Here is a 14,761-nt window from a genome sequence, read left to right as displayed (position 1 = left end):
GGAAGCGATTTGGCCCATCATGCCTGTGCTATTGCTAACTTTTAAAGTGAAGTGGTTTTATCCCATTTCCCTGCTCTTTCTCTATCCTTTTGCATTCCAGGTTGCAGTAATAATACTGTCAAGTAGATTTATTACTGTAGTATAACTGTCAGGCTACTGAAATGTTATTTTTACAATGTTAAATAAGATGGGTTTTTTAAAAAAGCTTTTGATCCGCCTGTTTTCATCCCCCTCCCATTTTATCTGCTTCCTTGTGCTCAGTCTTGTGTAATTATGTAAAATTTCATTTGATAATGATTACTTGGATTCTGTCTTTTTACTTTTTTGTTTTAAGCTTTAATGATGTTTCTATCTTATTTTCTGTGGTTCCTCCATCCACCTGTTTCAGATTGAGCCTAGGTACATTTAAAGCTTCCTGTTAATCGGGAGTGAGCAATTCGGAGGTATTAGTTTTTTTGCCACTGGCCATGTGCAGAGTCTTTTCTGATCCTGTACTTTCCGAGGGTCTTAAATCTGATGCTGATTTGCTAAAGGAAAGCCTTTGGAGCCTATTTTAGCCAATCTGGAGCCTGAACAATGTAACTTTATCTGGTTGTGTGATTGGAGGGAGTAGGCCATTTATGATATGATAAATTGGGCTGACATTCAGCAGCCTTATCAACCCGGGTGCCTAAAGAGAACTCATCAGCAGCGCTTGAAGAGGTAATTAGAAAAGCATTTACTTATGCGGAATGTGTGAGGGCACATTTTGAAGCCTGTTAAATGACACTGCACTTCATATTTGACAGGTGCAGATCATCATTTACTTAACCAGTGATGATATTAACCAAAAAAAGTCTTAACTAACTCTTAGCCAAAACCATTCGTTTTGATTTTGATTTAAAAAGAAAATAGATGGAATCACAGAATCAAATCCCCAACATATTGTTAAAAATCCAGGAGCCCCATGTATTCAAAGCAGAATTTGCTTTTTCGGTCACCGTAAACAAGCTCGTACCCTCTTTACGTGATAGTCCCTGATTCCAGTTTGTATCCGACCAATGGAAACTGAACCATTTTGCTACTAATTTCACCAAGTTTCAATGTAGAAAGCTGACATTTTTTTGCTAGCGATGAAGAAAAGCATTCTAATTCATTTATGTCACCCATCCAGCATCTGTGCAGTTCAAGAAGTGTAATACAACTGCAGTTACCCATAAACAAACTGGGAGCAAATCAGATTTCTTTTGGAGGAGATAATCTCGCACTGCTTCAGTTTTAGACAAGTTGCGACTGGTGTAAAACTGCATTTTGCAACTCTCCAGTGGTCAGCTGACTGGTCTCCAAGTTCAATGTTGAAGTTTTAATATTATAAAAGAGCTAACAGGATAGTAAAAAGTTCCGTGGCAGTTGGAGGCTGGTAAATAGATCGCTTGTCAATACATTGGAGTATACTAAGATGGGGGGGAAAGTAGTGAGTGAGGAGGACATAAAAAACCTGCAAGGGGACATAGACAGGCTAAGTAAGTGGGCAGAGATTTGGCAGATGGAATACAATACTGGAAAGTGTGAGGTTATGCACTTTGGCAGGAAAAATCGTAGAGCAAGTTATTATCTTAATGGCAAGAAACTGGAAAGTACTGAAGTACAAAGGGATCTGGGGGTCCTGGTGCACAAAACTCAAAAGGTTAGTATGCAGGTGCAGCAAGTGATTAAGAAGGCCAATGGAATGTTGGCTTTCATTGCTAGGGGGATAGAATATAAAAATAGGGAGGTATTGCTTCAGTTGTACAAGGTATTGGTGAGACCGCACCTGGAATACTGCATACAGTTTTGGTGTCCATACTTAAGAAAAGACATACTTGCTCTCGAGTCAGTACAAAGAAGGTTCACTCGGTTAATCCCGGGGATGAGGGGATGGACATATGAGGAGAGGTTGAGTAGATTGGGACTCTACTCATTGGAGTTCAGAAGAATGAGAGGCGATCTTATTGAAACATATAAGATTGTGAAGGGGTTGGATCGGGTGGATGCGGGGAGAATGTTCCCGATGATGGGTGAAACTAGAACTAGGGGGCACAGTCTTAGAATAAGGGGCTGCTCTTTCAAAACTGAGATGAGGAGGAACTACTTCACTCAGAGGGTGGTAGGTCCATGGAATATGCTGCCCCAAAAAGCTGTAGAAGCTACATCATTACATAAATTTAAAACAGAAATAGACAGTTTCCTAGAAGTAAAGGGAATTGAGGGATACGGGGAGCGGGCAGGAATTTGGACATGAGTCTAGGTTCGGATCGGTCATGGCCCGTGTAGCCTGATCCTGCTCCTATTTCGTGTGTCTAATTCTGTTAGATTCAGGAGATGGTTCTGTGATAGTAGATTGGCGGTTAGGATCAGATCAGCCGTGATCTTATTGAATGGCGGAGCAGGCTCGAGGGGCCGATTGGCCTGCTCCTATTTCTTATGTTCTTATCATACAAAGCTTTTCTTCCCCTGATCAAACAGCAGTGCAAGCATCTAGTATAACTCTGCACTGTTCATCCATATTTCCGTATACACTAAAGGTGTGTGCATGAATGCAGTGAAGGGATGTTTTGTTGAATTTGTTTTCTTTAGCAATAAACCATTTAAAAATAATATCTGATTAAAATCTATTTAGATTTTTTTGTTGCAAATTAAACTCTAAGATCACTTAAAATAAAATCTATTTCATTGACAAAATGCTGACAAGAAAGGTGCTTTTCCTTTAATCTGACTGTTCTGTGAATTAAATCTGTAATCCTTGAGGTGGGTAACTTTTTGTAGGGTTTGCAAAGGCCTGGCTAATTTCTGACCGTTGCTGCAGTATATAATCGGGTAGCGAATTTTTAATCAGTGAAGGTGTGTGTAGTTGACAAAACAGTGAAGTTACTGAAATCGCAGGTTTTTCCTTTTAGATGACGTTCTGATCGCGAAGGAGTTCCGGGTTCCCACGAAGTAGCTTCACTTCAGATATTACTGAAGGCATTGTTTAGTAATATTTTTGTGGAACTGACCCGATTGAAGAGACAGTGTAAACCATTCTTAAAGTCCGTCACTGATTGACAGGTGCCATTCTGTTTCATTAAGTTTTGACCATATCAGAAAACCCTTCCTATATTTAATGGTCTCCCCAAAAAAAATTCAAAACATTTTTTGGTGATTATAAGTAACTGTGCTTTCAAAGATATTTTATTTATCATTATATAGTGCTATGCATTTTTTTTAAATGCCAGTGCTTACATTTTAACTCAAAGAATAATATCTACTTGTTATGTAATCTGTTTGTAGTAGTTGCAGTAAGTAGGGCACAAAAGACTACCACCAATTAAAACAAAAGAAACTGCCAATTAAATAGCAGCTATTTTGTTGCATAGAGTATGCTGACCTAAGTCACATTACTTCAGAGATATTTAATGTATGTGGTATGTCTGAGATACTTGATAAGGTGCTATACAAATGCAAGCCATTTTCTTAAGCTGGTTGAAATATTGTGAATGACATCCTCTATAATTACTGCATTACCCCTCCTCCACCATTAAATATGGTGGACCATGCCATCTTCCTCTAATCCAGCACCATGAAACTACCCTTGTATGGCTACATTCCTACCTATTTGAATAATGGCTTCTCTTCCCTCCCCTCAGTCATATTCAGGGTCCCTCCTCTTTATCTACATGCTGCACCTAAGTGACCTCATTCACAGACCTGGGTGTTTACAGAACTTGCATTTATATAGTGCCTTTCACTATCTCAGGGTGTCCCAAACACCTTGCAACCAATTAAGTGCTTTTGAAAAGTAGTCACTGTTGTAACCAATTTTGCAAACATCATGGTTCCTCAAACAACAAATGACCAGATAATCTGTTTTTGGCGGTCTTGGTTGGGATCTTCTACATCCATCTGAGAGGGGAGACTGGTTTCACATCTCATCCGAAAAACAGCACTTCCAACAGTGCAGCACTACCTCAGTACTGCAATGAAGATTATCTGCTCAAGTCTCTGGCTTCAACCCACACCTTTAGAGTGCTTTCACTGAGCCAAGTCAGAAACTTCACGTATGCTGATGATCTCCAGTTCTATCTCCACGCCTTGACTACTTCCATACTGTCAGACTGCTTGTCCAACAGCAACTACCTCCAGCTTAAGATTGGCGAGTCTGAAGCAATCATCTTTGGTTCCCGTCCAAAACTCTGCCCCCTTACTATTTATTCCATCTCCCTTCATGATCATTCTCTCAGGTTGAACCAGACAGTTTGTAGTGATGCCATCCTGTTCTACCTTGAACCGTGTTTTAAACCGAACATCTAGCTATAGTACCATCAACAATATTGCTCACTTCCGCCCTTGCTTCGGCCCCATCATTGCTGAAACCCTTGTACGTGCCTTTGTGAGCTCCAGTCTTGACTACTCTTAACACTGTGCTGCTGGCCTCCCACCATCCAAAAACTACAATTTGTCAAACTCTCTCACGTATCCTGTCCTTCGTGTCTGAATCACCCTTCACCCCACATCTTTGCTTACTTTTACTGGCTCCATCTTCCCTAACACATTACATTCAAAATCCTTGTCCTTGTGTAGAAGTTCCTCTCTGGCCTTGCCCCACCCTATGTCTGCCATCTCCCCCAGCCCTGTATACCCTCCCAAATCATTTGTTCTTCTGTACCTACCTCCCTCCCCCTTCACCCCACTACTGGTGGCAGGGATTTCAGCTGCCTCAGTCCTTCTCTTTGGAACTCTCTTCCTAAACCTCGCTGCCTTTCCACCATTAAGAACTTTCTCAAGACACATCTCTTTGACCAGACATTCATTCATCTCACCTAATAAAAGAAAAAGACTTGTATTTATATAGTGCCTTTCACGACCTCAGGACATCCCAAAGTACTTTACAGCCAATGAAGTACTTTAGAAGTGTAGCCACTGTTGTAATCTAATCTTTCTCTTCTTCACTTTGTCTGCATTTTTCTTACACCTATTTGTGAAGCACCTTGGGAAGCCACTTTCATTAAAGGTGCTATATAAATGCAAGCTGTGTGGTGTTTAATCTGTGAATATACTTTCTTGGATGTCACCAAGTGTCTTGTATTGCTTTCAAATGGAAGTTTGTTGTCGCATGGCTGATCGTTTCTTTTTGGGATTTCAGGAGTTCCACCTGGAGTATGATAAACTAGAGGAAAGACCTCATCTGCCGTCATCTTTGAACTACAACCCTGCTCAGCAAGCCTTCTAAAGACTTAACTGTTCATGGGGTATGGCTGTCTCAGCACAATACTCAAACTGCGGAAACCGAAGTGGCTCAGGCATCCTGGTTTTTATTCTTTGAGGATCTGGCAATTGGCTCATGTGGATGGATTGACATTTTGAAGTCCTGCCTTAGTAATTATGTGCTGCCCAACACAACTGAATTTGTATTTTTTTTTCTGGTTTTTTTTTTATTATTTTGAGCAGGGTATGTTTAAAAAACACAAAACACAAAACAAATTAATTTTTCAGCCTACAGGCAGACTTTGTTCTGCTAAAGGGCAAGTGGACCGACAAAATTTTCATTGCTAAATTTCCAAAGTGTAAAAATTTAAAAAGTTTGCATTGTTCATTGTAGCATTACTGGTAATAAAAAAAAATGTTTAGTGCATTTTTATGTGAAGATCCTCCTTGTATTTCATTTGGAAAGATAAGCAGCCTGCATTTGATTTGTTCATTTTACTTCCCCTAATGTTTTTGAATGGCATTTCCGCCAAGTTAAATGCAAGAACATTTGACTGTTTAAGTGAACGTTATTGCCACGACCTCTGGACATTTTCCACGGTTGTGTATCACTGGGCTTCATCTTTCCAGAATGAGCAAAACACTGTCCAGTCTTTGTTACAATTTTGTAATAAAAGTGTACATTTTTTTAATTTTTGGACATCACATGAATAAAGATATGTATGTACGAATGTGTATATATTATATATATGACATCTATTTTGGAAAATATTTGCCCTGCTGTACCTCATTTTTCGGAGGTGTGCATGGATGCAATACATGAAAACAGGACATTTCGGGAACTGCTGAGCAGGGGACCGCTGTGTCGCCCTGTGCACTTAAGGGCCAGATTTTCAGCAGCCAAGGACACCCATACCCAATTGAACATGATGGGACTTCAGGAAGTGAACTGAGACAATTCACAATGGCTGGTTGAACAGCAGCATTTCATAGGAAAAAAAGAATTAAAAAAAAAATCAATCTTGTATTTTCTGACCACATTAAAGCTTCTTCTCTTTGTAATAAAGTAGAAAAGCTGTCCTAACTGCAGTGTTGCCTTTAATTTGAAATTGCTACACAATAGTGTCTTTTTAATTGATGGTGTTGAATACAATGAAAGAAGTTTTGAAGTATTTGTTGGAATTTCCACTTGAAGACTGGTGTCTTAAACATTCTGCTCACCAGATTTTACTACAACAGGTAAGTGATTTGATTTTGTTCTGAATTCTGTCATCCATGTGCTTCATTTATAAATTTAAAAGGGGAGAGCCCATTAGGTCTTATTTAAATCAGGAAATGCAATCATCAATCATTGTACCCAAATAATCATTTTAAACAGTACAGCTCTATTAGCTCAGAAGTACAGTATCTAATATTTGTGCGTGTGAAATCCTTTGGGATAAAGAACACTAAATTAAGAGTTTTACATCTCTAAATAATGTATGTGCTTGATTATTAAATATGCCTGTACTGCAAAAATCATGCTCAATGTGTAATCCTTCATCCTAAAGGGTCAGAATTGATACTTGACGAGTCTCAGGACTACAAAAGGCATTACAGAATCCCATCAACTTGCAGTCGTTTAATAGCAGTTAAAGCAGGCTTTTAACATTTTTCTCATGGGGGAGCTCAGCACATTTACTGCATATGTTTAAAACTGTAGCCCAATCTGTGTTCAGTATTTGTAAACTACCTTAGCTTTGATCTGTATTTGTACCCTCCATACTAATTGATCTGCATGAGATCTTGTGTAGTACACACACTGCTGTTAACCCTTCACACCCATGGATTTTGTGCCAGGTAACTAGCTAGTTCAAAATTGTCCTATTTCCACCTTGCAAAAACCTGTTAGACTGCAGCTTACGTTTACCGAAAGTCATACTTGTGTAGTGATAGAATAATACACCAATATTCACTATTTAAATATTTGAAATTACTAAAGCATATCCAAATCAAATTTTCTCCCGTAGAAACTTTTCCTGTACGCTCTTGTTTGTGATTAAAACAAAATATTTTAATTGTGTGCAAGGAAAAAAAGTCTACCGTATAAATTCAGTATTCCCAAATGTTTTTTTCCTGCAGATTTTGCACATTTTCCCCTTCATTTCTCTCAGTTTTCCTGTATATACACAGTAATGTATATTTCTATACATTTGCCTTGTTTGGTTTCTCCCAGCCATTCTAATTTTTCTTCCTGTAAAATGCGAGAATTCTGGCAAACCTGGGATCATTAAGCAGAAATCGAAAATAAACTTAAAGTTTATCAGGCAGTGAAAACTTTGTCCCACTTCTGTGGTGGCGTTTTTCATGTTAATGTAAAATAGGTTAAAATCTTAAATGAAGATAAATTATTTGTACTCCTGGGTACAACGTTTATAGACATTGGATTAAAGTTTGAGAATGCTTTTAAGAAAATGCACCGGTTATTAATCTTACCCAATTTTTAGTAAGTCTCTGCTGGGGTGCTGAAAAATGAGAAATTCAACATCTGAAATACTGGTTTAATAAAATCATTGCAAAGGCAGTTGATTAAACTTTTAACATTTGGCGTTGTTTGTCAGTCAGATTTTATAGCGTTTTGGATACTTCTACTAATCATCCCCAGATGATTTTGCTGTTACTTCAATAATAGTGATAGCAATATTATTCATTTCAGTAATGCACATAACTTGGGAACTATCTGTTGACCATCTTAAACAAAAACTGGTCCTGCAACTCAACAAGAGTTGATTAGTGCTAACTGAGTTTTGCACCTGTAACTGAGGAACATTGAGAATGTATTTAGTGATGAAGTAATGGATGTTTTCAACGTTATTGCTTGGTGTGTACTTATGCATAATGATCTAGAACTGGAGATATTACACAATATATATTAAATGTAATCCCCTGAAGTGAAACTTTCATTAAATGCTTTTCTTGTCTCTGGAGACACAACTATGATTAATGCATAGATTAAGTGGAAGGATTTTATTCAGTCTCCAGTTTACCCCCCAGTCAAGTACAACGTTGCTACTGCCACAACTATTGATTAGCAATAGATAATGCCAGAGCTAAACGGTTCTACACTATCCATAGTCATTTTCATAAGGCATTTTACTTGCATCTCCCCAACTTTTTTTTTTAAAGTGTAATTTACTTACCTAAGTTATATTTTAAAAGTTGACAATTACATAATATTCCTAAATGATTTTCTTTTAGTCTTAATTTCAAGCTCATTCAAATTTAGAACTTGTTGCTATAGTAGCACATTATAGAGAAATTTCTAAAGTGATACAGATCCCATTTTCACAATGTTTAGTGACACTTAATTTTGGAATAAACTGAAAGAGAAAAAAAATCCAATGGGGGTGGTGGGGAAGAGATGTCATTTTAAGAAACTGATGGGCTGCCTGCATCAATTTGCAGTAACAAGTTACCATAGCTGTTGGCGATCCATCCACTTTTTACTCTATGCTTTTCAACAGGACTGCATGTCTCTTCTGTTGATATTCCAAATCGAAATGCAAAAGTATGTTGACTGCATAATTGTTATTATTTCCCCCGCTATTTTAAGATGCTGGTTGAACATTGCAACATACAAGGTAAGTCTAACTGAAACTCATTAAATTGTAAACATTTTTTGCCATCACAATGGGTTTTTCTCCCCGTTGGTAAATACACCTGTGGTATAAACTACATTCACCAATAATAGCATCTCTGAATGCAGTTCTAACACAGTAAAAGACGGTCAGTGAGTAGTCTGCTGCTTGTCAACTGGTTACTACAATTAATATGGCATTAAGTAAAGACTTGCATTTATACAGTGCCTTTCACGATCTCAGGATGTCCCAAAGCGCTTTACAGCCAATGAAGTATTTTTGAAGTGCAGTCACTGTTGTAATGTAGGGAACAGCAGTTAATTTGTGTGCAGCAAGGTCCCACAAACAGCACTGTGATAATGACCAGATAATCTGTGATGTTGGTTCAAGGATAAATATTGGCCAGAATAGCAGGGAGAACTCTCCTCTTCAACTAATGCCATGTGATTTTTTTACATCCATCTGAAATAGCAGGTGGGGCCTCGATTTAACGTCTAATCAGAAAGACGGGTAATTATGTTTAACCCCTACTGCATCACAGAGCAATTCTCTCATCTAGTGCAATCATATTGGCAATTTGTAGGTATGCTAACTTGTTATAGTCTTAATTTGACACGTAAAATTCACATCAAAAGTTGACCTGTTCGGGACTTGGGTGAAGGACCATTATCTAACTCATTGCACCAAGTTTAAATTCACTCTAGAACAACAAAATGAAAATCTCTGGTTGTAAGGATCTGATGAGATATGGAATTGGGCAATCTCAATCTAATTTCTGCTCAAAACTGTCCCTAATTTGGCATTCATTGACAGTCTCACTCAAGAGAGACCATAAGGTGGAAAGGGTCACTGGTGCGAGGAGTTGCTCTTTAGTTGATGTTGAACCATGAATATTGCTGTGCTTGCACAGGCTTGGGAGTACCTGAGATTGAGCTCCACCAGCACTAACATGACGGTTTAGATTCAGATTACTTAAATATATGATTGTTATGTAATATAACTAGTTTTAAATTTACGTTGGTAAAGTAAAAGACGTCATTTTCTGGAATGAATTATGTTTAAACTTTGTAATTAAAATGTTGCATCTATGTAGTGATAGCATTCTGAAAAAAATGTTCCAGCAACTATTCCTCGATGCCTCTGATTGATTTACAGATCGTTGTTTTGTTTGTGATCTTTTGATTCCTTCCTTCTACAGGTGTTGGTATCCCGCCAGTGCCTCGCCCAACAGTAATTATTGTAGGCTATTTGACTGTGGGGGCATCACAGACGAGCTCGATCCTGTGCTCACCTTTTGCAGAAAGGGTCACTGAATTGCAGTTACTTCTCCCTCCAACCTTGGTACTGAGGCCACTAGTCGCACCCCAACTGCTGCCGGAGCTACAATTAACTAACACCAATCTAGAACCTTCTGGTCTGAATGGTTTAGTGCTGCACGAGGTGGTGTCTCGCTCGCTGGTTCATTAAGAGCCATAAGTAATTTTTTTTAAGTCCCATTTCACTCATATGACATGCTCTATATTTAGTTCTGCTTGATCATTTACAATCTGTGCCTTGATGTGTACTGAAAATAAATCTAGGTCACCCAGATTTCCACACCAACTTAAATAAAATCAAAGGTTACATCATTTGAAGATCGTATACATAAAAATGGAAAAAGAAAGTTGTACTGGGTGCAGTGCACAAAAATACCTTCCTTTACCTGAAGTTAGGATTGGAAAGTATAGATTCAAATGAAGTGCAACTGTGGGGTGGGATACAGGAGGAAGAGGGCACTGGTGTCACGCCACAGTGTCATTCCCGCATATTCTAACATTCTCCTCCTGCTTTAATTTACAAATTGTTTTTTCTACAACACCCCACCCCACCCAATCTAGTGATTATAAACATTGGAACTTTAATTTGTCAGTTTCATAGGCGACTTACTCATTTGTTATGTTTCCAACTATTGGGGCGTCAGCGATGAGGGGTTAACAATTTAAAATTACAGAAGTTTATTGAACTATGCAAAGCAATTACCAGGGCATCATTGAGACACCAAAACATCTTTCAAGGGGAAAAAGTAGGTAAACATTTGAAAACGCGAAAGCTGGGGACTATGGAAAGACAGCAGGGCAGTGGGGTTCGTTTGGGATTGCAATAGTCTTGAGAGACATGGTCTCCTGTCTTGATCATTTCTGTAGTTATAGCTTGGGGGTATTGACTTCTTGCTGGAAGACTGTTTTACTCATTCACCGTCGAGTACCTCACCTGATTGACCATTCTTCACACGTGAATCTTGCAACAGGCATCACGGCCCAGCCTGATGCCCTTTGCATCAACCTCCAGCAGGAGTTGCTGGCTAGTGACCGGGAGTAGATGCCCTAGTCAGTTGTTTTCTCCCTCCTTAGGCTGGGGTAACTGAAGCGAACTGTCGTACGTGCTCTAGCTAAGATTGGCAAACTTGGCACAGGCAAGATGGACCTGGGGCTATTTTTGGTCTGTATGGCTCAGCTACTCGTTGACTTAATTACCGGAGCTATGACAGGAGTTTAATTGAAAATGGACACTGCTACCTGCATATCTTTATAAAGGTCAATTCCTCACCACTAACTTTAAAATGTTGCCTTGGCTTTATGTTTCTGTTTTAAAAAAATACACGTGAACTAGACAATGGTGCATTCAACAGCCTTGTGATTTGGAGCTGTTTAACGAGTCTTGAGATTAGCTTCCCTGCGCATCAGATTCTTAATTGTTCTAAAACCACAAACCAGCCTGCCCTCATTATAGATTAAGATGTATAACCTGTGTCAGCTGAAAGCAAATTTGGAAGTCAGCGAACTGGCAGTTGCATCTTCGTTCCTTCATTTCGAATAATTAACTGGTCACAAATGTGGCTGGCAATGATGACCAGGCTCTACTGTTGTTCAGCCGAGATTGAGTAACATTTCTGCGTGAAATGTTTGCAGGAATTGAGGTATCAGTATTTGTTGACTGAGGAGGCTTTATGGGTATATTCCAAAAGAGGACAGTGCCTATTTTCGGCTCCTGGCATAATACGAGTGACCGCACATCACCCTGCTCTGAGTAGAGGCTAATTCTTCCAAGAATGGGGCTATAATGGTCTTAAGTAATAAGTTTTTTTAAATCAATGGTTGCACTTCAAGTTGAGATACTTTTTGAATGCTGTCCAAGACTATTTATAAAATAAAATAAAAATGATTTTGACATCTTCCCTTAATAGTTAACGGGCCCAGTAAACCAAACGAGCTCCTGTCTGAAAACCACGTTCCAATGTTTACTATCGGTGTTATGGAATCTGTAATCAAGTCCGGAATTAGTTTTGATTTTAATGTATTTGTATATGTTGCTCATCAACGCCTGATTAAATATCTTTAAATGTATTCATTTTATACTTCGTGGTGCGTTTATAGAAACTGTTTGTTTTCAATTAAACCGCATTCAAAATCGAACCAACTCGACTGAGGAATCCACCGATCAGAATGAGTCTATTCTGTCTGTCAGCACTCTCCCGTGTGGAGAATAGGAGTCGGAATGCAGTCCGTCCAACACTCCGCCCCCTCAAAAAAAACACACCCTGCTGTAGTAGAGTACCAGGAGTGTTTAGAAAATTAATGACCACCTTAACTGACGATTGATTGTGTGGTATTTAAAGTAATTTAAGCTCGTATCTTTCTAGTGTCCTATCAGGATGCCATTCTTTCTCTCTCCTCAACTTGTAGCCTGACCCCATTTCCTAAGCAGTGTGCAGTACGATGATGGATGTGACGAGCTTGTATTATTCCTTCCAGCCTTCTGGTTAAATGTGAACAAACAAAATGAACGGAAGGGTCAGAAAATAGCGCGTCATCTCCGTGCTGTAGGTAATTTGAAGAGTTGGTGAGCTTCACAAGCCCGAACTTGTGATGTTAATGCTCCAGTTTGAATAGTGATGTAAGGAGAGAGCTGCGATTATATCCTGTAACCTCCTCCAGCCCTATAACCCTCCGAGATACCTGCTCTCCTCCACTGCTGGCCACTTGCCCATCCACCAGGCCCGAAACTCTGGAATTCCTCCCTAAACCTCTCTGCCTTTCTACCTCTCCTTTTAAGATGCTCCTTAAAACCTACTTCTTTCACCAAGCTGCCTACATTACAACAGTGACTGCACTTCAAAAAGTACTTCATTGGTTGTCAAGTACTTTGGGACTTCCGGTGGTTGTGAAAGGTGCATTTGTCCTAATATCCCTAATATGTAGCTCAGTGTCAAATGTTGTTTGATAACACTCTTCTGAAGTGCCTTGGGAGGTTTCACTAGGTTAAAGGTGCTATATAAATGCAAGTTGTTGTTGGTATCACTATTGATCCAGGGAAAACGTTCACTGTGCATCACTGCACCTGGTGGACACCACCAGCGGTGCAAGACCACATTGAGGTGGTCTTGGCACTAACATCAAACTTGAATTTCATTAAATCAGCAGTGTTATGGTGCTGCACTGATCCCAGGTGGCAGTATAACTGAATATTAAATCATGGCATTAATAGACCACAAATGTATTGTTTTGAATGTCATCATACAATTTTATGTGCTGCTTCCTGTCAAATTTAGTTTAAAACGTATTGGCCCGGATTTTGCGGTGGTAATGACGGCAAAACTGTGGCATTTGCCATCATTACTCCTCAAAGTGACAGCAACTTCTGGAATCAGTGCACACACAGATAAACGTGGAAATCCAGAAGTTACTGTCAGTCATTCCCTGCTTCGCCACGGAGCCAGCAATCAATTCAAATCACAGTTCCTGATGATAAACTTCCCCTATTACGCTGGAATATTGCTGTTAACCCCCTGAAAAAGTTAAGCCTTGTTGAAAGAGGTGTAACTGTTTTTAATGGTATATTGACTGCTGAACAACCATTCTAGTCCTGAAAAACTTTTTATATTTGTGGAATGCCAATTTTTTTCCATTTAATATAAGAATTACATGACTTTTAATACATTTTTTGAAGTTTGTTTATGGTATTTTCAGCTTCTACATTTAATCCTATGTGTCTGTCTCAGTCTTTATTTTGCTCTGTAAAATTTATAAAAACATAAATTATAATCTGTGCATTTTACTTCCTGGTTTGCTGTCTCGGAATTCTTCAATGTGATTGGCTGCTTAGTCTGCTCGATGACATCACTGTTGCTGGACGCTAGAGATTGGCTTGATTCCGTGCCAGATTCAGACAAAGGTCGGAAGAGCTGAAATTCACACCAGAGATTGCTAGATCTTTGTGGATAGCTTTCTTCGAGGTCAGTGGCGAGTGCTGTTGTTTCGCCGCTAATGACAAATTCCAGGCCTTTTTTTTTTACCCAATTACTTACAGGAAGTATGTAGTAGTCTGTTGGTAATATAGATATTAGAAACACACCTGTCAAATATTCGAGCTGATTACATACATAAATCTATAATCAAATATGTCACACAGTATAATAGATCTGTGGTTCTGGTAAGGGTTTAGATTCAGTGAACTGGACCGTAACCGGATACATAGACCATTAACACTTTAGTTTCTGACTGAACAATTTAAAATGCCTGGCTTAAGTTTAAAAATGTGTCTTGTTCCCTCATTGGAAGTGCGTACTGGTAGTTTTATGTTGTAACCTGCAAGAATTTCCGCTAGGCGCTATCGGCAAAATGCGCCAGTTTTGCCGAGGCGAAGTTAGGCTGAAGTTTCTGTTTAAACTCGTTAGCTTAAACCCAGCCGTAAAATCTCCCACAAATCCGTGCAATCGAGCAGCGTAATAATAAGTCTGCCTGACTAAAACAGGGCCAGCGAGGTCTCAAGGGGCTGGTGGGGTTCTAGAAAAGACAAGGAAAGAAACTCCCCTTCAGAGTGAAGCTGGAGATCACCAAAGCGTTTACACAATTCAAGGATTTAAATCACTAAAGCTAAGTGATTACTTGAAGTCACTCTGGCCA

General features: G+C 39.1%; 1 protein-coding gene and 1 long non-coding RNA gene across 9 annotated transcripts in view; one reads left to right on the top strand and one right to left on the bottom strand.

The window, feature by feature from the left end:
• Positions 1-6,286, top strand: part of cnot2 (CCR4-NOT transcription complex, subunit 2) — a 143,595-nt gene extending 137,309 nt beyond the window's left edge. For all 8 annotated transcript variants that reach the window (XM_086009347.1, XM_086009346.1, XM_086009344.1 and 5 more), the window contains one exon: positions 5,141-6,286. In XM_086009347.1, coding sequence (XP_085865473.1) covers positions 5,141-5,227 — 87 coding nt within the window. In that variant the 3' untranslated portion in view covers positions 5,228-6,286. The remainder of the gene's footprint in view (positions 1-5,140) is intronic.
• Positions 1-11,445, bottom strand: part of LOC147106336 (uncharacterized) — a 28,536-nt gene extending 17,091 nt beyond the window's left edge. The window contains exon 1 of the long non-coding RNA XR_015081431.1: positions 11,070-11,445. This is a non-coding gene — a long non-coding RNA (uncharacterized LOC147106336). The remainder of the gene's footprint in view (positions 1-11,069) is intronic.
• Between the last annotated feature and the right edge of the window lie 3,316 nt (positions 11,446-14,761).

This window comes from Somniosus microcephalus, chromosome 16, assembly GCF_052327205.1.
Source record: "Somniosus microcephalus isolate GS21.2 chromosome 16, FLI_Smic_1.0, whole genome shotgun sequence".
NCBI lineage: Eukaryota > Metazoa > Chordata > Chondrichthyes > Squaliformes > Somniosidae > Somniosus > Somniosus microcephalus.
Note: the sequence above shows the minus strand (reverse complement) of the source record. Positions and strands in the feature narration are given on the sequence as shown.